This window comes from Cannabis sativa, chromosome 6 (assembly GCF_029168945.1).
Source record: "Cannabis sativa cultivar Pink pepper isolate KNU-18-1 chromosome 6, ASM2916894v1, whole genome shotgun sequence".
Classification (NCBI taxonomy): Eukaryota; Viridiplantae; Streptophyta; class Magnoliopsida; order Rosales; family Cannabaceae; genus Cannabis; species Cannabis sativa.
In genome coordinates, this window is record NC_083606.1 from 60,486,059 (window position 1) to 60,512,629 (window position 26,571).

Consider the following 26,571-nt stretch of genomic DNA (forward strand, 5'->3'; position numbering starts at 1 on the left):
AGGAACAAACCAAATCAAATATGCAACTATTTCTATTTTTCCATAGCAGGTAAAGCGAAGCTGCAAACACTGAGTTGATCACTCGGTTCTTGAAATCAAGGGGCCCCCTAGTGCACCACTGCTGGATTTTCTCAGCTTCCTTTGGCCAGTCTACAACTCCCAACCATTCTCCAATCTCAACAAAAGTTTTTCTAGCAAACACACAATCAAAGAAGAGGTGTGTATGTGTTTCTATGTCATTCTCACAAACTGGACAGAGAGTAGAGGGAATGATTAGAAATTTGCTCAAGTGATCTCGTGTGAGGAGTTGAACATTACAAGCCTGCCATAAGATGAATCTATGTTTTGGAATAATAAGCTTGTTCCAAATAGCTCTACTATACTTCACTTCCTGAGCTTCCACTTGTAAATTATAGAAAAGTTTAGCATGGAACTTACCTCCTTTTTCGGCATGCAAAATGGAAATCTCATTAGTACTAGATCGTATCTTCATAAGCTTTTTGAAATACCAGCTCACATCCTGCTTGATAGAATAGCTCCAAACATTTTGGCCCTTTAAGTATATAGAATTTACCCATTTCACCCAAAGACTATCTTGTTTTCTAGCAATGGCCCAAAGGAACTTCGCCATCAAAGCTTTATTCCACTTTTTACCCTCGCGAAATCCCACTCCTCCATACTTTTTTGGGAGACACACCTTCTCCCAAGAAGCAAAATGCAACTTCGATCGGTTCCCAGTGGTACCCCATAAAAAATCTCTGCAACTTTTATCAATGGCAGCTATGACTTTACTTGGAAGGGTGAAGATACTCATCCAATAATTTCTGATGCCTAGGAGAACCGAGTGAATCAATTGAGCACGCCCCGCAAACGAAAGATTTCTACTCGCCCAACAGTTTAGTTTCTTGTTTATCTTGTCTAGAATCACTCCACAGTCTTCAGTCTTCCACTTGGTGGGACGGAGCTTAACCCCAAGGTACTTAAGAGGGAAGGAGCCCTCTTCCATTTTTACAAGGTCCAAGATCTGCGCTTTGATGTCATCCCGAACCCCACCAAAATAAATGTGGGATTTGGTCTTGTTAGCTGAGAGACCCGTCGCCTGGCAAAATCTCATAAAAGCCTCATTAACACATCTGACCGAGTTAAGATTCCCCTTGCAAAAGATAATGAGATCATCTGCGAAACAAAGATTAGTTAGCTTTAAATGTTTGCATAAAGGGTGAAAGCCAAACCCTTTCCTCCCGGAGAAGTGAGCTAATAATCTTGTCAAGTACTCCATGATAAGGACAAAGATGAGAGGGGACATAGGATCTCCTTGACGAAGCCCTTTTTCACCTTTGAACTTACCCTGGATTCTTCCATTCATAAGCAGATTATAACTAGTTCCCTTTAAACAAGTCATAATCCAATTAATGAATCTAGATGGAAAACAAAGATTGTTCAGGAGATCTTCAACAAATTGCCAGTCAACCGTGTCATAAGCCTTGCTTAAGTCAATCTTCATAATGCACCTTGCTGAAATATTCTTCCTCAAGTAACCCTTCAGGAGATCTTGGAAAACCATTATGTTGTGAGCAAGAAGCCTGTTCTTCACAAAGGCCCCTTGATTGCTTTGCACTAGAATAGGAAGCACCTCCGCAAGTCTCGAGCAGATCATCTTAGAGATACATTTGTAAATTGTGTTGCAACAAGCAATGGGTCTGTAATCACTAGCAGTTAAAGGATTAACAACCTTTGGGATAAGAGAAATCACCGTTTCATTCAAACTTTTCGGTAATCTTCCATCAGTAAAGAAACCCAAAACAGCTTTGGAAATATCATCACCAATATCCTTCCAGAGATTAATGAAGAAACCCGAACCAAATCCATCCAAACCAGGACTTTTAGAAGAATGAATGCTAAAAAGGGCATTCCTAACATCATTCTTACTAAAGGGTCTGATCAGGTTCACTTGCTGGTTCAAATTCAGTCTTTCTCCATGGTAGAGGCAATCTGTGTAGATTCGGCACGTCGCTGAACTACTGCTACCCATGAACTGTTTGAAATGAGCTAAGAAGTGATGTCTTACTTTATCAAAGTCGTCTTCAATTGTGTTCCCTTGGGTAAATGTAGTTATTCTGTTTTCGAGCTTCCTTTTCCTCATAGCCGCATGGAAATAATTCGAGTTTTCATCACTGTATTTGATCCAAGTGATCTTGCTTTGCTGAGAGATAAAACTAGAATAGTTTTTCTGCAATTGTTGGAGAAGCTGCAACTGTTGGGAAGCCATCTGTTGAAGTCTTTTGTCCGTCGGATTCTTGGCGGCTTCATCTTGAGTTCTACTATAAACATCTTTAGCTTCCCTATATTTCACAGTTAAGTCACCCACTTCACTCTTACTGAACCGAATTAAACTCTGTCTTACCCGGTGAAGCTTCTGCATAATTCCCTCTAAACCCCTTCTATCAGTAGGAGTCTCCCAAGCTTCTAAAACCCTTTGTTTGTAGTTAGAGTGATCTGCCCAAAAGTTACAAAATCTGAAAGGTTTGAAGCCCACATTACTCTTCTTCTGATTCCAGATTAAGCAAAAGCTATGATCCGAAACATTATCCCATTTGAAGATAGCATCTGTGTCCATAAATACATCCATCCACAATTTGTTAACAAACATACGATCGAGCTTAGAAAAAATAAGATCACCAATCTCATGTTTATTAGACCACGTGAAATAGGAACCCGAACACTTGAATTCCTCCACTTGGCCCATGGCTAGCCAATCTTGAGCATCTTCAATGTCCTTGGCTTGGATTTGTCTACCCCCATTTCTATCTTCATAAGAGAACATAGCATTAAAGTCTCCTAGAATTACCCAAGGCAAATTCGGGTGACCAATACTACTTAACTTTGTCCATAGAGCCTTCCTTTCCTCTTTTGAGTTACTACCATAAACCGTCGTGACAAGAAAGATATCCTTATGACCACAAACTTTGATTTTACAATGGATAAGTTGAGCATCTTCATGTAATATTTCTACTTGAACGAATTTGGACTGCCAAAGAATTAAAATTCTACCCGAGATGAGGTGGCTAGAATAAAACTCCCAATTTGGAAAGTTATTTTCTACCATCTCCTTCACTTTGTCATGTTTCACCTTTGTTTCAAACAAAGCTCCTAACCCCACTTTATTCATCCTAAAAACATCGAGAATCGCTTTTTGCTTTTCTCTCTTATTCATTCCCCTCACATTCCAACCTAGGATATTACACACCTCCATTAAAAGTAATGGAAATAGGCGGATCCAAGTTCCCATCGATAGTCTCTTGTAAGACTTCATATCCATTTTTGAAATTCTCTATAGCTTTTGTCTCAACTACATTAGCAATCTTCATTCCTTTTCTTTTTGGAGTCATCCATTCACTGTTTGCAACACCAATAACCTGCATTGACCCCTGTTTCTGTCCTTTTTCCACCTGCTCATTCTCAATGGTTGCCATAGTCCTATCAGTTCTTGCTGTCTCATTCACTATCGGTTGGGAAACTCCCCCAATTGGTTCATCAGGTTCTTTATTAGCAGCTGTACTAGTCTTCTTCTTCCAAGTCACCTTGTTTTCTTTGTTACAGTTCGCCACTGTATGTCCTAGAAAATCACAAGCAGTGCACTTCGTTGGAAGCCATTCATATTCTACCGATTGTTCCATTAACTGTTTTCTCTCATTTATGAACGAAATAGTCTTTGGGGGGTTATCGGAGATCACCATATCCACAAGAACCCGAGCAAATTTAACCATAGATCTTTCCATAGTGACTTTGTCCACCATTATCGGTTTCCCAATTGTACTCGCAAGGGCACTGAGATTGGTTTTACCCCAATATTGAAGCCCCAGCCCATTCAGCCGTATCCACACTGGTACCGATTTAATCATTCTGGCTGCATCCATGTCGGTTGTCCAAGGTCGGAGGACCACTGGTTTTTTGTCAAAATGAATAGCACCAGTCTCTAAAATTAGATCACGAGTAGCTTCGTCTCTGAATTTCACTAGAGTAAACCCCGAATTCATCCTGGCCACTTTCTCAATCCCAAGTTTCCCCATACCCTGTTAACGAACCCCTCAAAAACCTTGAAAGGAGGATTGGCTCCCAACACAATACAAACAATAGCATTCTTCCAATAAGATGCTTCAATCTCAGCCTCTTCAATATCAATTTTAGCCACAATTTGATCCCCCACTTTAATGGGTTCAGTATATTCAAGTCTAGTGGAAGGAGTTAATACCTGGTCTGTTGGAAATTTGCTCCATAAATCTGCCGCAGTCGCCTGAAAGTCGGCCTTCTCAACTTCCTCCGCCCAGTTTCTTGGAATCGAACCATTGCTCTTCTCAGTAGTCGGAGCGATTTCTTCCTCATATCCCAGATCTGCACAAGGTTCATGGTAAATCTCCTCCACCGGTTCCTCCTCACCAACCGGAGAGTGCTCTGAAGCTATCGATGTCGACTCGAGTGGTGTTGATACCGGCTTTCGGACGGCCCTCTTCTTCTTCGCCATGGAAGAGGAGCAGGTCGCACGCACGCCTCTTTAAGTTGGTTAGTTGTAAATAACTAAATATCAACTTAAATAGGAATATTTAATGAAAAATTTAAATTAAGCTTCAGAAAGAATCTAGATGGTTATAATTCTATATTTAATTAAATACAAGAAAATACATATAGTTTAGCTTAGAATATAAAATTCTTTAAACTATGATTTTCTAAATTAATTTCAAAATAAATGAAATTAATTATGTTGCTAATCAATTTTAATTAGGTTAAACTAGTGTAATTAACCTAGTATAGTCATTCAAATCAGGCAAATGGGCCTTCACAATTGGGGTGGTTCATGTGAGGGGGGGCTGGGTTCAGTATGTCGTACCCACTTCTATGGCTCCCAACTCTCACACAAGGCACAAAAGAGAGGAATTTAACCTTAATAAGAACAACTGTTATTAATTGAATATGCCCAAAAACTAAATGGCCTAAATAAATTCTATCAAGAACTATGATAATTTATTTTAGCAACAACAACCTACATGCATCTATAATAAAATTAAACACATAAGCTCACACAGGCACACTTTGGATGGGTCCTATCATGTTGCTAGGTCATACACAGATGAAAGAAGATTGTAAATATACCTGTTACAAATTATTATCTTGACCAAGGGAGCCATCAGATCATTAGATCTGGCAAAAAGTAACCATGGCTATTTGCAATCAAGTAATAATAGGTTTTGAAAGCTTACACACAAGCTAAAACACATACTCCTGCAACAAGGTTAGTTGGATAGTTGGATGTAGGATTTATTTAATTTTAAATTAAATAATTAATTTCGAAAATAATTAATTAAATAATAACAAAAAATTTCCGAAAATTTTAAAAAAATTTGAAAAAATTAAAAAATTTCGAAATTTAATTAAATATTTAAATTTAAAATCAAACCTACAATTTTTGAAAAATTAGGTTTCAACCAACCTAAATATTATTTCAAAAATTTGCTAACTACTTTTAAATTTTAAATGTTATTTTATAAATAAAAATTAAATAAAAAATTAGAAAAGATAAATAAATATCTTTTTCAAATTTTAAATGTAATTTAAATAAATAAAATAACAAAATTTAAAAAATTAGCAAAACATCTTATATCATTTAAAAATTACATGATTATAATTATCTTATTTATAATTTAAAATAAGATAAGACATAATCAAATTTTAAAATAAGATAGATTTTTAAGCAAGAAGATAGATACTAATTCTATTCAAATTCAAATTACACTAATATCTTGAATTAAATTTAAAAAATATTAAATTAATTCAAAATGATAATTAGAATTGAATTAGAAATAGTAATAGTATAAATATAGAACTACACAAAAAATCGGAACTTAATTCCATGAAAAAGTATGAAAAATCGAAGAAAAACGAAAAAATTGTGAGCTGTACGGACAGTTTTCGCGATCGCAGGAAAATTTCAGCACAGCCCCAATTTTTCCAAACCTTCAAAAATTCATAACTAATTCAAATAAAATCGAAATTGAGTTCTGTAAAAAAGTAACTTGCTTAATTTTTTCCATACTATCCAATAAAAATAATTTCAGAAACAGAATCGCAATTATTTTTCACGAAAATTCACAAACATCAATCAATCATCAAATAACACTCAATACAACATGATACCATCCAAAAACAAACAAACAATCGTTTTAAAGTCCAAATTTCTTGCAAGTAAATCAATTACCATGGTTCTGAGGCCAGTTGTTGGAAATTATTTTACCAGGATCTTAGATCTACTCACAAGTATGTTTATTAACATCCTAAATAAGAACTTTCTAAAACGATAAATTAAACACATATAAAGTTTGAGAAACCTTACATTGGGTGCAACGGAATTAAATGACTCCTTCCGTTCAGATCTCTAACCCTTGAATCCTTTATGTAGCAGAGTATTATCAAGATCTGAACCTGGATCTCTTTCTCTGAATCCTTGATGCTGAATCTCCTTTGCTGATGATCTTTCTTCACGATCTTCCTCACTATGATTGAGGTATTGCTTGCTGTGTGTGGGCACTACTCTAATCACTAAGGTAGGTTTGAAATATGAAGGAAGAAGAGAGAGAGAGAGTGGCGGTTATAGAAGAGAGAGGAGGCTCAGGTTTTTCTGATGTGAAGTGTAATTTTCCTGAAGCCTTCACTATCTATTTATAGCATTCCACTAGGGTTAGGTTTGAATTATTTGGCATTAAAATAATGAAAATATCAACTTAAAAAGCCTACAAAGGTGGCCGGCCATGGCTTAGTGGACTGGGCCTTGCTTTTTGCAATTTTGCAATTTTAACACCTTTTGTATCTGATTTTCTCAAAAATACCAATTTCCTAATTCAACCATTTAAATGCCAATTCTAACTATTTAATAACTATAAATAATTATTAAATAATATTGTCATTTATCATATTTATTAATTGAACCATACAAAGTATCATAATTAACAAATATGCCCCTATTAACTTTTTCTTTACAATTTCGCCCTTACTTAGTGAAAATTTCACAAATAGACATAGTCTAATTTGTGAATTATAATTGATTAATCAAAACCAATTACATGGGTCTTACAAACAATATTATCTCAACTAGTGGGGGGACCATGGGTCTATATAACCGAGCTTCCAATAAGTAGATCAAGAATTTAGCACTAAAATTCACTAACTTATTAATTCTTCGTTGAATCCACGCATAGAACTTAGAATTGCACTCTTAGTATATAGAATGCTCTATATGTTCCACCATATAGACACATCATTAGTTATCCATTGTTATAATCCTAATTTGATCAATGATCTTCTATATGAATGATCTACATTGTAAAGAGATTAGATTACCGTAACAGCCTACTATGTATTTTATCCTTAAAACACTTGACCCCGTATAAATGATATTTCAGCTTATGTGAAATGAGATCTCCACCATTTATTTTCGTTTGGTCAAGCTCGAAGGAGATCATCCTTTGCTTACTATTCGCCAGATAGAAGCTATAGATTCCATGTTTATGCTAGCGCTCCCACTCAATTGCACTACCGTGTTCCCAAAGAGTAGGTATCACCCTGACCTAGAAGTAGGCTTAACTAACAATTCAAGGAACACGAATAGCCTCTTGAGATTGAGCCTAATCATAACAGGATTAAGATCATTTGATCTAGGATCAACTTGGCGATATTGACTTGAATAGATTTTACGGTAAGTTTAATTAAATCTAAGTCAAAGTTCAATATCGGTCCCTTCCGATGCATACTCCATGCATCCAACCTGAGCTTTACTTTTACCAATGTTCTGGAAAGAACATAGTATTTCTCCAAATACAAGTAAACTCTTGTTGTAGATTATCATATCAGTAAAACCCTGTGTCTGATAAATCTAGGAAACTTTATTCACATAGTCATGTTTACTTTCCAATGTGATGATAGCAAAATAAACATGATCAAGTATGTGAAAAGGGTTTAAGATGAATATATAAATCAAATAGACAAGCAATTGATAAAGTGAACCAAAACATACACAAATGAATGAAAAATACTTTTGTTTCTTTATTAATGTTGAATAAAATAGATTACATTGAAATGGAGTTTTATTTAGGGCATAAAATCTAACAATTTTTTGGTCAAATTTTTTCTCATGATCATGTATGTTATAGTTATTTAAGATATTTTACAAAATTTTAAGAGACTCGAAAAAATTTAATACATCGAAAACATGGTTCAAACAGTGTGTTACATGCGTGATTATTTTATTTTATTTTATACATGTGTGAAATAAACAGTTTAAACATTGTTTTCTATATTATAAATTATTTCAAATTTTTCAAAATTTTGTAGGATATCTTAAATAAAGTATAACGTACACGAATATGAAAAAAAAATGAACTAAAAAATTATTCGGAATATCGAAATAGGTAGTGTTGGGTTTTATGCCCTAAATAAAACTCATTTCAATATAATCAGATTTACTTATTAATATAGATCAGAAATAACATTTAATGTTGCATGGTTCACATGATTTATTTCATGATTATATGTACATAATGTATAAATTCATCTTAAACCCTTTTCACATACTTGATCCTGTTTATTGTGCTGTCAACACATTGGAAAGTAAACATGACTATCTGAATAAAGTTTCCTAGATTTATCAGACATAGGGTTTTACTGATATGATAATCTACAACAGAGTTTACTTGCATTTGGAGAAATGCTATGTTCTTTCCACAACATTGGTTAAAGTAAAGCTCAGGTTTGATGCATGGAGTATGCATCGGAAGGGACCGATATTGAACTTTGACTTAGATTTATTAAACTTACCGTAATATCTATTCAAGTCAATATTGCCTAGTTGATCCTGGATCAAATGATCTTAATCTTGTTATGATTAGGCTCAATCTCAAGAGGCTATTCGTGTTCTTTGATTTGTTAGTTAAGTCTACTTTTAGGTCAGGGTGATACGTACATTTTGGGAACACGGTAGTGCAATTGAGTGGGAGCGCTAACATAAACATGGAATCTATAGCTTCTATCTGGCGAATAGTAAGTAAAGGATGATCTCCTTCGAGCTTGACCAAACAAAAATAAATGGTGGAGATCTCATTTCACATAAGCTGAAATATCATTTATACGGGGTTAAGTGTTTTAAGGATTAAATACATTGTAGGGTGTAACGGTAATCTAACCCCTTTACAGTGTAGATCATTCATATAGAGGATCATTGATCAAATTAGGATTATAACAATGGATAACTAATGATGTGTCTATATGTTGGAACATATAGAGCATTCTATATACTGAGAGTGCAATTCTAAGTTCTATGCGTGGATTCAACGAAGAATTAATAAGTTAGTGAATTTTAGTAATAAATTCTTGATCTACTTATTGAAAGCTCGGTTATATAAACCCATGGTCCCCGCACTAGTTGAGATAATATTGATTGTAAGACTCATATAATTGATTTTGATTAATCAATTATAATTCTCAAATTAGACTATGTCTATTTGTGAATTTTTCACTAAGTAAGGGCGAAATTGTAAAGAAAGAGTTTTAGGGGCATATTTGTTAATTATGATACTTTGTATGGTTCAATTAATAAATATGATAAATGACAATATTATTTAATAATTATTTATAGTTATTAAATAGTTAGAATTGGCATTTAAATGGTTGAATTTGAAAATTGACGTTTTTGAAAAAATCAGATGCAGAAAAGATAAAACTGCAAAATTGCAAAAAGTGAGGCCCAAATCCACTATGCATGGCCGACCACTTTTGTAGGGTTTTCCATCTGATATTTTCATTATTTTAATGCCAAATAATTCAAACCTAACCCTAGTGGAATGCTATAAATAGATAGTGAAGGCTTCAAGAAATTTACACTAAATTTCTACACTTTTCTTCTGACTTTTCATTGAGAAAAAACTGAGCCTCTCTCTCTCCCTATCTTTGGCCGATCACTCCCTCTCTCTCTTCCTCATTGAGATTTCGAAATCCTTAGTGTTAGAGTAGTGCCCACACACAGCAAGTGATACCTCAATCATAGTGAGGAAGATCGTGAAGAAAGACTTTCAGCAAGAAGGAGTTTTAGCACTAAAGAATCAGAGAAAGAAATCCAGGTTCAGATATTGATAATGCTCTGCTACAGAAAGGAATCAAGGGCTAGAGATCTGAACGGAAGGAGTCATATTATTCCGCTGCACCAAATGTAAGGTTTACAAAACTTTATATGTGTTTATTTTATCGTTTTAGAAAGTTCATATTTAGAGTGTTAATCAACATACTTGTTAGTAAATCTAGATCCTGGTAAAATATATCCAACAACTGGCCTCAGAGCCATGGTAATTGATTTGCTTGCAAGAAATTTGGACTTAAAACGATTTGTTTGATGTTTTGGTTGGTATCATGTTGTATTGAGTGTTATTTGATGATTGATTGATATTTGTGAATTTTAGTGAAAAATAATTGAATATCTGTTTCTGGAATTATTTTTATTGGATAGTATGGAAAAAATTAAGCAATTTACCTTTTTACAGAACTCAATTTCGATTTAATTTGAATTAGTTATAATTTTTTGAAGTTTCGGAAAAAACCAGGAATCGGGCAACCACGCGCGCGCGCGGAAATCATGCAAAATTTCCCCTGCGCCCATGGACAGTATGCAATGCATACTGTCCGTACAGCTCGCATTTTTTTTTTTCGTTTTTCTTCGATTTTTCATGCTTTTTCATGGATTTAACTTCCGATTTTTTGTGTAGTTCTGTATTTATACATTTACTATTCCTAATTCAATTCTAATTATCATAATTAAATTAATTAATATTTTTTAAATTTAATTCATGATATTAGTGTAATTTGAATTTGAAAAATAGTAAATATATATCTTTTTGCTTAATTATCTATCTTATTTTTAAATTTGATTATATCTTATTTTATTTTTAAATTTAAGGTCACATATTAATTTTTTTTTAAATTAAATTTTTTTAAAAATAATTTGACCATTATTTAAATTTAAAATAAGATATTTATAATCATGTAATTTTAAATAGATGTAAGATATTTTGCTAACTTTTAAATTTTGTTATTTTATCTATTTAAATTAAATTTAAAATCTGAAAAAGATATTTATTTATCTTTTTTAATTTTTATTTAATTTTTATTTATAAAATAACATCAAAATTTTAAAAAAGCAGTTAGCAAATTTTGAAATGATATTTAGGTTGGTTGAAACCTAATTTTTCAAAATTGTAGGTTTAATTTTAAATATATTTTTTTAATTAATTTCGAAATATATATATATTTTAAATATTTTCGAAAAATTAATTTTTTTTATTTATTTAATTATTTTTTTTCGAAATTTAATTATTTAAAATGAAATAAATCCTACATCCAACTATCCAGCTAACCTTGTTACAGGAGTATATGCTTTAGCTTGCTTGTAAGTTTTTAAAACCTATTATTGCTTGATTGCAAATAGCCATGGTTAACTTGTTGACAGATCCAATGATCTGATTTTAACTCATGGCTCCCTTGGTCAAGTAAATAATTTGTAACAGGTATATTTGCAATCTTCTTTCATCTGTGTATGACCTAGCAACATGATAGGATCCATCCAAATTGTGTGCCTGTGTGAGCCTATGTGTTTAATTTCATTATAGATGCATATAGGTTGTTGTTGCTAAATAAAATATCATAGTTCTTGATAGATTTTATTTAGGCCCATTTAGTTTTTGGGCCTATTCAATTAATAACAGTTGTTCATTTTAAGGTTAAATTCCTCTCTTTTGGGCCTTGTGTGAGAGTTGGGAGCCACGGTAGTGGGTACGACATACTGAACCCAGCACCCCCTCACATGAACCACCCCAATTGTGAAAGCCCATTTGCCTGATTTGAATAACTGTACTAGGTTAATTAAACTAATTTAACCTAATAAAATTGATTAGCAACATAATTAATTTCATTTATTTTAAAATTAATTTAAGAAAATCATAGTTTAAAGAATTTTATTCTAAGGTAAACTATGTGTATTTTCTTGTATTTAATTAAATATAGAATTATAACCATCTAGATTCTTTCTGAAGCTTAATTTAAATTTTTCATTAAATATTCCTATTTAAGTTGATTTTTAGTTATCTCTAACTAATCAGCTTAAATCTGAATATCTTTTGGATTTAAAATTTCAAAATTAAGTTGAGGAATTTTAAGAATTGGTTATTAAGATTCTTTAGATATTTTTTTTTAAGTTGATATCTTTTCGAATAGTAACTTAAAATGGAATATTTTCAAATAAAGTGGTTACAACTTAATTTTTTGATATTTAATTAAATTTAAATTTGAAAATATTTAAGTTCTAGATTTTTTCTAATACAACTTAAATTAGATATTTTTTCAAATTTTGTGGAAAAGATACTTAGTCAAATAAGATATTTTCTAGATAGTTATTTCTAGACTACTTATTATTTCTAATATTAAAATAAGAAAATATTATACATTGTGAAATCAGTTATTTAAATAATTAATTTTGGTACAATTTATTTTAAGTATATTTTTTCCTAGTATTAAACTAGAGATTAATAATTAAGCCTTCTCTACACTTAATTATTTATTTCTTGAATTTAATACATTTAATTAAATTGAAAATTAAATATCTAAGTTGATTTTCATCATGATACTTAAATATTTCTTTTTCATGACATTTAATTAAATAGAAAATTATTTTAAGTTAAAATTTATTTTTTCAACTTAAATTTAAATAATTTTCAAAATATATTTTTTTTATTAATCAAATTTCGAAATTGCATTTCTTAAATGCTGGAATTTCGAATTTTATTTGAAAAATAGATTAAAGTTGTAAATTATTTATTTTAATTTTGGACCAACTTAAATCAATGATTTTTTCATTTAATGATTAATTAAAATAAATGAAGTAAAATATATTTTATTAGAAATTTAATTAATTAGTCAAAGGAAAATCTAGATAGGTTGTATTTTTGCTTGAAGTATTTTTCTAATGTATTTAATTAAATAGAAAATTAATATTTAAGTTGATTTTCATCATCATACTTAAATATTTGAAATTTTTCTTATATATATTTAATTAAATAGGAAAATTATATTTTTTGTTGTAAATTAATTTTATTAATTAATTTTGGGTCAACATTAAATTAGAATACTTTTTTCCAGGATTTATTTTTTATTTTAACATGCATTTTTAAAAATTGTATTCTTAAATACTTTAATTTTTCGAAATGCAATATATATTTATAGAAAATTAAATTTGAGTTGTAAATTAATTTAAATTAATTTTGTAACAACTTAAATTGAATATTTTTCTAAATATTTATTGGAAATTATTACTAAGATAGAAATAATTCATGTTATTTTCATATCCATCTAAGTAAAATTTATAAATATTAAATTAAAATTTATATTTAGAATTTTTCATTCTAATTTGGAAATTTTAATTAAATAAATATATATTTAAAATAAATAGATTAAATAATGAGAATCAAAGAAAATACAACTCTCTTTAAATAATGAGCTTTATTATTATTAAGATATTCGATCTCCATTATTGGTCTTACAATAGTTAAATGTTTTCAATATAACCTCGAGGCGCTAGACTTCGTCCCCTTATGGATGGTTATTCGTTGAACGCATTTAACACCGTAAAATCTCATTTGATAAGTGTTTTGTAAGTTTTCGTCTCTATTAGACTCTCCCCTACGGTGACTACTTAGAGCTAAACTTATAAAACATGAAACAATGGTGGAAGCTCATAAAATGAGAATAACCTTGACTCTCGTCTACCGGGACAACGTTGGATTCTTATTTTGATCGAATAAAAGGTTGCTAGAATGGTTTGCATTTTAGATGAGCTGACAATTCTATTCAATGAATGATACTTTGACTCTCGCCTACCGGGATACTGTATCAGTTTGTTGGAAACCTTGGAAATTATTTAGGATTGTATGTTTTAGTATTTTCACTTGTCATTCCTACTTGCTATATGTTTAATAATTTCTGAATTGTGTATGAATTTATATTGAACCATGTTATTTTCTGTTATTAAATTGTAGTTTAATTTCGAATCTTCATTGTTGGTCTAACATGTTGTTTCTCTAATGAGATAAATCCCTAATGGATTTTCACCATTAGACATACATAATAGTGTTAAATCTCGAAAGATAAACATTGTATATGCGACATCTAGCTGTTCATCAATTGATGACACCTTAGACTAGTATTTTTACAATATGAAACAAGAAGATTGTATAAATAAGATTACTTTGACTCGCGTTAATCGGAGCATCGTTGCATTCTTATTTAAACAACGAAATTATCCTAATTTCTCTTAGCTTATTCATTTCGAATTAGCTCAATAACATATCATTGGATGAATGGTCTATATATCATTTAATGTCATTATACTTTCTCTTAAGAAATTAAATGACGCATATGATTATAATCCTGAAATTCTATTCCCAATTGATATAAATCCTCAATCTTAAAAATCTCCTACTTTATGGGCAAATCAGACTTAGAGTTAAATTAGTAGTGATGGTCCAAGATAGAATTACTCATTTTATTTGGTATAAATTAAGTCTTTGACTTTAATTATAGAATCCAAACAGAAATTCTCTTATATTTCTAATTCCAGAATACAATACAGTTACACTTTCAAGTGTTTAATATACATCTTCTATTAATGGATTCAAAACTGTATATTAAAGTATGGAATATGAGTTTAGTATTCTGTGACCAGGATCCACTTGCACTATTCTAAGAACTCTTTGATGTAACTATACCTAAGTCATCAAAAAGACACAACCACATTTTTATTAATCTATGACATTTGTATCTTGTTCATAGTGGATTAGACAAGATCAATCTCTGCAAAGAGTTAATATGCCTATATCCACTGAAAGGAGTTCATCTCATTCGCAGATGGATGTACATTCAGGGGTGGATATGAGTTTTTCGTTGTATTCTTAAAACGATCACTCTAGATTATACCTTATGCAAAGAAATTTGAAATGGTTGAAAAATTTCATTAATTTCTAGCAATGGTTAAAACCATTAAGGTAAATGGTTAAAGATCTTGCGAACTGATAGGGGTGGAGAAATAGTTAGTAGATATGCAGTTCAAAATCATTAATTTGATTTTTGAATTATATCCAAACTTACCTCCCCAGAAATTTCGATTTACGTATTGATGATTAGTTACTAGTCGTTGCCTAAATCCTTCTATGGTAATACAATTTCAGAATGATGTAATGGTTGTATACTTAATGTAAATCATTACTAGATTCATGGATGACCTAATCAAAATCTTAAGAAAAGCTAGAACTGTTAACCATGGTTTGTTAGCTATTCTAAGTGATTAGGGGTGGACCATCCCATAGTCAATAGATAAGAAAGTGTTTGTTCAAACAAATACTACTTTTCTAAGATAATGACTAAGTCTGAAAATAAAGTAGCAAATAAAGGAGATATTTTTTTCTTGATTCTAAAAGTGTTCTATCATCTTATATGACATATGATGATTCCACTGCCTCTGTTGTCTTGTCACAACCAAAGAGGTTAATACCATTTAGTTTTCTTAGACATAATTCACGGTACCTTGTCGCAATGGGAGAGTTTCTAGGAACTCACCTTCTTATGACTTGGGAGACACTAGTGATTTAAAATCCATTGTGAGTTTAAACAAGTAATGGATTGTCAAGATAAGGAACTAAGAAGAAAAGCCAATAGAACTATGGTTTAATCCATTCACATGGAGTAACCTAAAGTTTTCTATTACAAGGACATAAAAGGAAATTTTAGTTAATAAGTCTATTCTATGGACTTAACAAACTTCCTGTTCCTAGTATTATAGGTTTGAGTTTATCTAAACCTATGGCTTGTGGTATACCTGGTAATTACTTACTCTAATGCAAGCAACTTACTTTAGTAAGATGCTGAAGCATTTTCTTTCTAATGGCAATCTATAGAAGCTTCTCGACTTCTAGGCATAGATTTTATTTATCTAAGGAAAAGTCTCAACTATTCCAGAAAAGATAAAGCCATGAAAGAATTTCTTAAATCAACAGTGAGAGGTCTTAGATATGCTTTTGTATGCCTTAGACCAGAGACCTGCTGTTGAGTGGGAGTAATGAGTAGGTATCAGATTAATCCAGGAGAGGAACATTGGAAGACAATCAAGTAAATCTTAAGATAAAGAAGAGGAACTATATGTTAGTCTATAAGGGTGTGTTTAAAACTCTTAGACTACACCAAATCAGATTTCGAAATTTGCCTTTGTGCTAGAAAATCTTTCTGATAAGATGGTGATTACTCTGGGGGTGGAGTAGTGATTTTGGAGAAGTGTAAAAACCTATCTGAAGTCTCTAGGTCTACCAGAAAGGGACAAAATGTTAAAGTTGCAGGAAAGGTACTTATTCAGTCTAAGGAAAGTTCTATACATTTTTGACACCATTCCAAATTGCCTTAACTACTAGTGTTACTTCCTGAATAACCAAGAAGTAGTTGCCAAAGGTATAGAATCCAGTATCCCAAGAGAGTAGACATATAGAGAGGAATTTCACATTATCAATGATTTTGTGATTAATGAAGAGTAATAGTGGAGGAAAGGTTGTGGTTAATTCAACCTTTCAGATCCTATTACAAGGAGTTTACTACTACTACACTTGATTTGTATATCAAGGTGTTGAGATTATTTGAAATGCACATTTTGTTTTATATTAGTGCAAGTGGGAGTTTGTTGGGTTTTATGCCCTAAATAAAACTCATTTCAATATAATCAGATTTACTTATTAATATAGATCAGAAATAACATTTAATGTTGCATGGTTCACATGATTTATTTCATGGTTATATGTACATAATGTATAAATTCATCTGAAACCCTTTTCACATACTTGATCTTGTTTATTGTGCTGTCAACACATTGGAAAGTAAACATGACTATGTGAATAAAGTTTCCTAGATTTATCAGACATAGGGTTTTACTGATATGATAATCTACAACAGAGTTTACTTGCATTTGGAGAAATGCTATGTTCTTTCCGGAGCATTGGTTAAAGTAAAGCTCAGGTTGGATGCATGGAGTATGCATCGGAAGGGACCGATATTGAACTTTGACTTAGATTTATTAAACTTACCGTAATATCTATTCAAGTCAATATCGCCTAGTTGCTCCTAGATCAAATGATCTTAATCCTGTTATGATTAGGCTCAATCTCAAGAGGCTATTCGTGTTCTTTGATTTGTTAGTTAAGCCTACTTTTAGGTCAGGGTGATACGTACATTTTGGGAACACGGTAGTGCAATTGAGTGGGAGCGCTAACATAAACATGGAATCTATAGCTTCTATCTGGCGAATAGTAAGTAAAGGATGATCTCCTTCGAGCTTGACCAAATGAAAATAAATGGTGGAGATCTCATTTCACATAAGCTGAAATATCATTTATACGGGGTTAAGTGTTTTAAGGATTAAATACATTGTAGGGTGTAACGGTAATCTAATCCCTTTACAGTGTAGATCATTCATATAGAGGATCATTGATCAAATTAGGATTATAACAATGGATAACTAATGATGTGTCTATATGGTGGAACATATAGAGCATTCTATATACTGAGAGTGCAATTCTAAAATCTATGCGTGGATTCAACGAAGAATTAATAAGTTAGTGAATTTTAGTTTTAAATTCTTGATCTACTTATTGGAAGCTCGGTTATATAGACCCATGGTCCCTACACTAGTTGAGATAATATTGCTTGTAAGACTCATATAATTGGTTTTGATTAATCAATTATAATTCTCAAATTAGACTATGTCTATTTGTGAATTTTTCACTAAGTAAGGGCGAAATTGTAAAGAAAGAGTTTTAGGGGCATATTTGTTAATTATGATACTTTGTATGGTTCAATTAATAAATATGATAAATGACAATATTATTTAATAATTATTTATAGTTATTAAATAGTTAGAATTGGCATTTAAATGGTTGAATTTGAAAATTGACGTTTTTGAGAAAATCAGATGCAGAAAAAGATAAAACTGCAAAATTGCAAAAAGTGAGGCCCAAATCCACCATGCGTGGCCGGCCACTTTCGTAGGGTTTTCCCTCTGATATTTTCATTATTTTAATGCCAAATAATTCAAACCTAACCCTAGTGGAATGCTATAAATAGATAGTGAAGGCTTCAGGAAATTTACACTAAATTTCTACACTTTTCTTCTGACTTTTCATTCAGAAAAAACTGAGCCTCTCTCTCTCCCTATCTTTGGCCGATCACTCCCTCTCTCTCTTCCTCATTGAGATTTCGAAATCCTTAGTGTTAGAGTAGTGCCCACACACAACAAGTGATACCTCAATCATAGTGAGGAAGATCGTGAAGAAAGACTTTCAGCAAGAAGGAGTTTCAGCACTAAAGAATCAGAGAAAGAAATCCAGGTTCAGATATTGATAATGCTCTGCTACAGAAAGGAATCAAGGGCTAGATATCTGAACGGAAGGAGTCATATTATTCCGCTGCACCCAATGTAAGGTTTACTAAACTTTATATGTGTTTATTTCATCGTTTTAGAAAGTTCATATTTAGGGTGTTAATCAACATACTTGTTAGTAAATCTAGATCCTGGTAAAATATATCCAACAGGTAGACGATGCATTAGTAAATTCTTTTTAAAGGGTTGTATTGTAGAAGCACCCAAGAATGTATATCTATAGCATCTATATATGAATACATGTTTAAATAAAATAAAATAAAATAAAAAACGACTTGCCTTTGTCGTTTGGTTATTTTTAATACTATTTTTTGGTAAATAATTTCTTGTACTTATTATTGGCACCTTAAAGTGTTCAATTTCATATCGATGTGGTACTCAATAATTAGTTAGTAATTTTTTTTGTCTTTTGTGTTTTATTTTTTATGAATGATCTTTGTACTATTTTTTTTAAATGATTTTTTGCACTATTATTGATATGTGGTACATTAAGGTGCTCAATACTATACTGATGCACATACACAATAATTGGTTAGTAATTTTCTAAATCATATTAAATTAAAATTTATAAGAATTGATATTGAAATGCACCAATAACGATATGTTGCATTTTGTGGTGCTTGGCATCTTAATGTGTCCCTTAACATTTCCGTTATTAATATGTACATATCTTTATTATCTTCCATTAGAATTTTAAATTTTTGTTATTGTATATGTTTACACCAAAAGTAGTCATAATGACGTGGACATCAATGTTTGACATGTGGCAAGAAAGATGACATCTCGAGGTTGAGCGGGCTTGAGTCATAGCAAGTTGGCATGGGAGGGGTCCCTAGCCCTGCGCCCAAGTTGACTTCAGGAACTCCGAGATGGAAGTTCGGACTTTCATAACTCATTTCCAACTCACTATCTTTCAGTATTTTATACCATGAAGACATGGATCAATCAGATCCAGGTCATTAGAGCTGAAATTAACATTGGTAGTATTTTCTATAAATAAAATAAAAAAATCGTAAAAATATTTAAAATTTAGTGAAACCGTATTTTGTAATTTTTTTGTTATTTTTGTGTCTTTGTGAAATAATCCCTTTAAACTTTTATATCAATTAAGAGTTTTTCGCAACTAAACCCTCTCAACTATTACTCCACTGGCACTTAATCCTCTAAGCTCAAATTTTGACGGTAAAAATCTCCAAATTACTAAACTATTAACAAATTTAAGGTATCATCCATTTTTCACAGTTAACAGCCAATATAAACTGTTTATGTCTACACCCTTGTACATGTGGCACATTTATGTTGATACACCTAATATTATTTAAAAAATATATAAAAATTATTTCAAATTTTATAATATTTTTTATTTTTATAATTTTATTTAATTTTAAAAATAATTTTTAAAAAATAATATTAGGTGTACCAATATAAAATTTTTAAATATGGAAGAGTATACACATAAGTAGTCTATAGTGGCAGTTAACTTGATGACACCTTAAATTTGCTATTGGTTCACTAATTTGAAGAGTTTTACCGCTAAAATTTGAGCTTGGAACGTTAAATGTAAGTGAAACAACAATTGAAAAAGTTTAACCGCCAAATAATCTACCAATTAAGTGCTCCCTATACGTTCGATTACGTTAGATTGGAAAGTAATCTAATCTAATGGTCGTAGTAAATCTGCATGACCGGTCATGATAGGCACTAAATTTGTCCTTATTTATATATACATATAAGGAACACTTCTTAATGAGTATTACACATGAATAGTTACTAAATAAATTTAACTATAAATATTAATTTTAAAAATATCAAATTATCGAATTTTGATCTAATAACGAATAATGAAATCACAAATTTGGATTTCTATGCTTAATTTAACTACTTAATTAAAAAAAAAAATATATCAAAAAAATATCTCTTTTTACACTATATCAAAAATATGTTCATACAAAAATATTTAACTCAAACTCAACTTTTTCTTTTCTTATTTTTCTTGCTAAAAAACTTTTTTTTAATTTTTTTTTTACCGATGGAACAATCTCAACCCATATGATATAAAAATGAGAGATTTTTTTTTTTAATTAGATTGAAAAATTAAGCATAAAAACTCTAAATTTTCTAGGGTTTAAGGACATTCGGGCTCAGATCTTGATTATACTCTGCAACAGAAAGGAATTAAGGGTTAGAGATCTGAGTGGAAGGAGACATATTATTCCGCTGCAATCAATGTAAGGTTTTCTTAACTTTTTATGTGTTTATTTATTATCGTTTTAAAAGTTCATATTTAGGTTGTTAATCAACATACTTGTGAGTAGATCTAAGATCCTGGTAAAATAAATTCCAACACTTTCTATCCTCAAAATGATGGATAGTCCAAAAGGACAATCCAGATACTGAAAGATATGTGACATGCCTTTGTGTTGGATTTTGAAGGCTCTTGGAGTAAGTATCTACCACTGATAGAGTTTTCATACAACAACAGTTATCAGAGTACTATAGGGATGGCTCCCTACGAGATATTGTATGGCAGGAAGTGCAAATCTCCAATTCATTGGTATGAAACTGGAGAAAGGAAATGATTAGGTCTGGAATCAGTGCAACGGACCAATAAGGCTATAGAAAAGATCAAGGCCAGAATGCTTGCTTCTTAGAGTAGGCAAAAGAGTTATGGAGACCCGACGCGTATACATGTAGAATTTTAGGTAGCGGATCATGTATTCCTACCGGTGTCTTCGATGAAGGGGACCAAATGTTTCGGGAAAAAGGCAAGCTATGCCTTAGGTTTATAAGGCCTTTCAAAATTCTCGAAAAGGTTGGACTGATAGCATATCATCTAGCCTTGCCTCCAGCACTTTCAGCACTCCACAACGTATTTCATGTCTCTATGTTACGAAAAAATGCTTCAGATCCTACCCATGTGTTGAGTTTTGAGAACCTAGACCTTCAGACGAACTTATCATATGAAGAACAACAAGTTCAAATTTTAGAAAGAAAAGATAAAGTCATTCGGAATAAGACCATAACTTTGGTGAAGGTGCTCTGGAAACATTAAGGTGGAGGAAGCCACCTGGGAGTTAGAGTCCGACATGAGGGCTCAATATCCAGAGTTGTTCAGGATAAATTTTGAGGATAAAATACTTTTAACGGGGGATAATTATAAAGACATCTTAATTTTAATATGAAATTAGCAGATATTAAGGGCTTAATTATGAAATTAGATTATTAATTATGAAATATGAATTTATGGAGATTTAATTGAATTCTAGGTGTATTATTTATGCTATATATGAAATTTCATGTTTTTCATATTTTATGCCCGACTACTTTGGAATTAGGCGTTTGGCCAATATAATCATATTTTAGTATCTTAGTAGTAATGTGACAATATAGATAGACATTGGGAATATCGAGAATATTTGAGGTTTTAGATTTGACCAATATGTCCCTAGGTGGCATGTATGCTTTTTGGTGCGTGCTAGGGTAAAATGGTCTTTTGCCATTTAGTTAGTTTGTCCTTTAGTGAAATTTGATGGTATTAGTTTAATTCTGATTTTTGAGTTTAAGTTAATTTTAGATAAATACTAAGTATTATCTCTTTATTTCAAAAATAGGAAAAAAAATCAAAATTCAACCTTTCTTTCTCTCTTGCTCGACCCCTCCAAGAACCAGCAGGAAATTTGTGGATTTCTTTAGCTTATTCACTGGTATTCTAGCTAGATTTTCATAGCTCAACCCAAGGTATCCATCAAGATCCCTTTAATTTCTTTGTGATTTCTTAAGTTCTAAGCTAACTTTCATGCATGATTTTAGAATTAGGGTTCTTTGATGCTGATAGTGTTTGGTTTTGTATTTTGAAGTTATTTAAGTTGATTTGAGTTGAGTTTGTGGCTGGTTGTGAGGTTTGTTCAAGGTTTGAGCTGAAGAGCTCAAACTTTGCTCTCACATGGTGGACTTTGATTCTGTAAGTAGGTTGGTTGTATTGCTTGGTTTCAGTTTATTATGGTATAATTAGGTGTTTTGGAGGTTCTTGTGCAATTTAGGGTCAAATTGAATTGTTTAGATGGAGTTTGTGTTTCCACCGGTTCAGTGGGACTTATATGAACCAGAATTCCAGTTGGTCCCTAGGAAACCCACATAATTAGACTTTTAGTTGGGGAACCGGTCTACAGGTTGGGGCAATTTAGGGAACCCTAATTTTTCTCGTTTTTGCGATATTTAGGGTATTGCCATGTTATCCATCGATAGAAAAACTTTTAATTTTGATTTTAAGCCTCCGAAAAGTGATTTAGCGTGTCATTCATCAGTTTTGCAAATAATGTAATTTAGTGTCCTATAAATCGTCGAGCAGGAGTTCCACTAAGGTTGACTGGCACACCAGAACTCGAAAACGAGGTAAGATTAATATAATTATATGCATATGTATTTACATGTTTAGCGTGCATATTTATGGAGCCTGTTAGATTACATTGATAGCAGTATCAGTATATGTAGGGTTGTATTGGATACCGATAACTATATATTTGGCTCAAGTACGAGATCGATGCTATCACATCAATACGACTAGAGTATGACTAGAGTACTGAGTATAGGCTGATATTATGGTCGATAGTATTGTCTTAGGAACGTTCTAGACTCAGTACCGTGTAGGACACATGGATAGGGTTATAGTTGGGTGTATGGGCGCTTAATTATAATTCGAGTTATATTTACGTTTATGATTATGCTTTTCTTACTGATTTTGTCGACTCACAGCTATTGCTTGCATGTGTAGGTAAGGGCAAGGCTAACGTTGAGCAGCCATGAAAGCGAGCGGATGAAGATTGTACATGTTGGGACTGTTAGGCCTTGAGCGTATATGATTTTTGGGACAGCTGGTCATATTTTGTATAGTCGCTAGGCAATAACTTTTGTATCAAATACCTGAAATAGTTGTAAATATTTTGTACACGGGATCCCGGTTATATATATATATGTTATTTATTTTGGTATTTATAAGTATTTAAATAAAGTTTTAATTATTCATGATTTTCAGTAAACTTGTTGATTAGCAACGAACTGAACAATTAAATTAAAATTATGGTAGCACGCTTAAACTAGTAGGATGTTACACCTGTTATGACATTTTTGGCCCCCGATCGAGTCTCTAAAGTTGCCACACCAAAAAATATTTTTATTACACTAGTAACTCATTACATTCACATATGTCATATAAATCTCTGTAATTTATAAATTACGTTTATTTATATCCAATTATAGCAAATTTAAAATTTACGTTTAACTAAATTAGTATGATCATAATCTTACTTATTACCTAATTAACCCATAATATAATTATAAATTCTAATTATTTACCATGAAGCTTATTTGGATATTACACTGCTGGTCTTTTCTGCTCTTTGAGCACCATTCTTAATTATTAAGGGGTGATAATCGATCACAACAAGAACTTGGATCAAACCAGAAATAGTTGTACGTATAGAAAATCAAAGCTAACCCTCATGAGACTATTTACAAACATTTGGTATGCAAATAAACGTAGTTGAAAATTAAATAACATAAAGTGATCATATATACACTACAAAAAATTGATGTTTTTAGTGACATATATAAATCATAACATAATCTTTTTAAGACTAAATATGACTTGTTATAGCAAAATGTTATTTGTGACTAAAGCATAGTCTTTAGTTACAAGTTGTCACTAATTTAATTTTAGTCACAACAAGTATTGTGTCTTAAAAATACATTTAGTCATAACAAATTGTAATTTTTGTGACTAATATACCTTTAGTCACATTTTTTTTTACTTTTAACCACAAATTTTGTTGTGACTAAAAATAAAAATTTTTGTACTGTTATAAACGTTACAACTGAATTTATGCTCTACAAGTTTGAAAACCAGAAAAAGAAGAAAATAAACCAGAGAAATGAAAAATGCTCAGCTCAAAGAACAATAGGCTGGCTGCTCTATATTTATACTGACTAGGGCATTTACAGAGGAATCATCTAGAAATGGTCGTACAATCATGACCTCATAATTACAAAGTAAAGAATAAAATAACAGAATTGTACAATTGAATATTCTCTAGGGATCTGTACTAATCATTACAAAATTGGTTATGACACCTCAGCAGGTAAAAGGGTAGGTGAGGAATTTCATTTCTTGACAGCCCATCTCAAACTTGGTGGTGTTTCAACTACACCGAGTTTGTCAACTAGGAAATGAAATCTGTGATTTGTGAGACTTTTGGTTAAGCAATCTGCTACTTGATCACTAGAGGGAACATAGCGAACTTCCAGGCACTTGTTAAGAATCTTGTCTCGAACAAAATGAACATCAAGCTCTATGTGCTTTGTTCGAGCATGATACACCGGATTTGCAGCCAAGGCACTTGCTCCCATATTGTCACACCATGTTATTGGTGTATATTGAAGCGGGAAGTCGAATTCTTTGAGAAGGGACTGAATCCATGAAATCTCTGCTGAAACATGAGCAAGTGCCCGATACTCTGACTCTGTACTAGATCTTGAAACTACAGCTTGTTTCTTTGACGACCAAGAAACAAGTGTATCCCCAAGAAATACACAATAACCTGCTACACTTCTTCGATCATCAGGGCAGCACGCCCAATCGGCATCAGAATATCCTGTGATGGCAAGCCTGTTTGAGTTTTTGATGTGTAAACCATGATACATAGTGCCCTGTAGATATCTAAGCACCCTATTAGCAGCACTCCAGTGAGCTGTAGTGGGGGCTTGAAGGAACTGGCTTAACTTGTTGACTCAAAGGAGAGATCAGGTCTAGTGTGAGTGAGATATTGAAGCCCTCCTATGATACTCCTATATTCAGTAGGGTTGTGTAGAGGGTCTCCATCCGATTTAGATAGTGGCTTACCGACTGTCATTGGTGTGGAGCAAGACTTCAGATGCATCATACCAGTCCTTTGTAGGAGTTCTCTCACATATTTTCCTTGGTTTAGATACAAGCCTGTCTCATCTCTGTGAACTTCAATACCAAGGAAATAATGTAGAGGACCCAAATCTTTCAAAGCAAACATATTATTCAACTTGTTAATGAACTGATTTAATTTACTAGTATTGTTGCTTGTCACAATAATGTCATCCACGTATATCAACACCATAACAACTAGACCAGGTACTTTGTAAAAGAACAAAGAAGAATCAGCCCTTGAATTTCTGAAATGCCAGTTGATAAGAGTGCTTTTGAGTCTATCATACCAAGCTCTTGGAGCTTGTTTCAAACCGTAGAGAGACTTTGTAAGCTTGCAAACATAATCTGGTTTGGATGCATCCACAAACCCTTGAGGTTGTTCCATAAAAACATCTTCCTCCAACTTGCCATTAAGAAATGCATTATTAATGTCAAGTTGTCTAATCTCCCAAGACTTTGAAACTGCAATAGTCAATATAATCCTGACAGTGGAAGCTTTTATAACAGGGCTGTATGTTTCTCCAAAATTAATTCCCGCTCTTTGTTTGAATCCCTTGGCAACTAATCTCGCTTTGTACCTCTGAAAAGAATTATCAGCATTTCTTTTCACTTTGTAGACCCATTTATTCCCAATAACGTTCATTCCAGCAACTCTTGGCACCAGAATCCAAGTCCCATTTCGTTTAAGTGCAACCATTTCAGTTGACATAGCTCCATTCCAACCATTGTGTCTAAGAGCTTCTTCAACTGTTGTTGGTTCTTCATCATTGTGACTCAAACTGATTTGGCCAGTGTAAACCTTAGGCTTGAATATACCAGCCTTGGATCTGGTTACCATCGGATGAGATGGAATTTTGGGAGCAACCACTTGATCTGAAACTTCAGCTGAAGTATCACCTTGCAATTCTGAAACGTGAGATATATCCCTGTCCAGGTTATGACTGCCTGAACCATGCTGAAAACTAGCAGGAATAATATCAATAGAACCAGTAGAATCTGAAGGCAAGCGAGTTTGTGATACCTGGTTTTGATCATGAGAACCCGACTGTGTTACAGTAGTTTC

At 32.2% G+C, this 26,571-nt stretch overlaps 1 protein-coding gene across 1 annotated transcript; it reads right to left on the bottom strand.

Annotated features, from left to right (window-relative positions):
* Window positions 1–3,239: 3,239 nt before the first annotated feature.
* On the bottom strand, window positions 3,240–4,037 carry LOC115702297 (uncharacterized). Its single transcript, XM_030629745.2, has one exon. The coding sequence runs from the start codon at window positions 4,035–4,037 to the stop codon at window positions 3,240–3,242; it is 798 nt and encodes a 265-aa protein (XP_030485605.2).
* Between the last annotated feature and the right edge of the window lie 22,534 nt (window positions 4,038–26,571).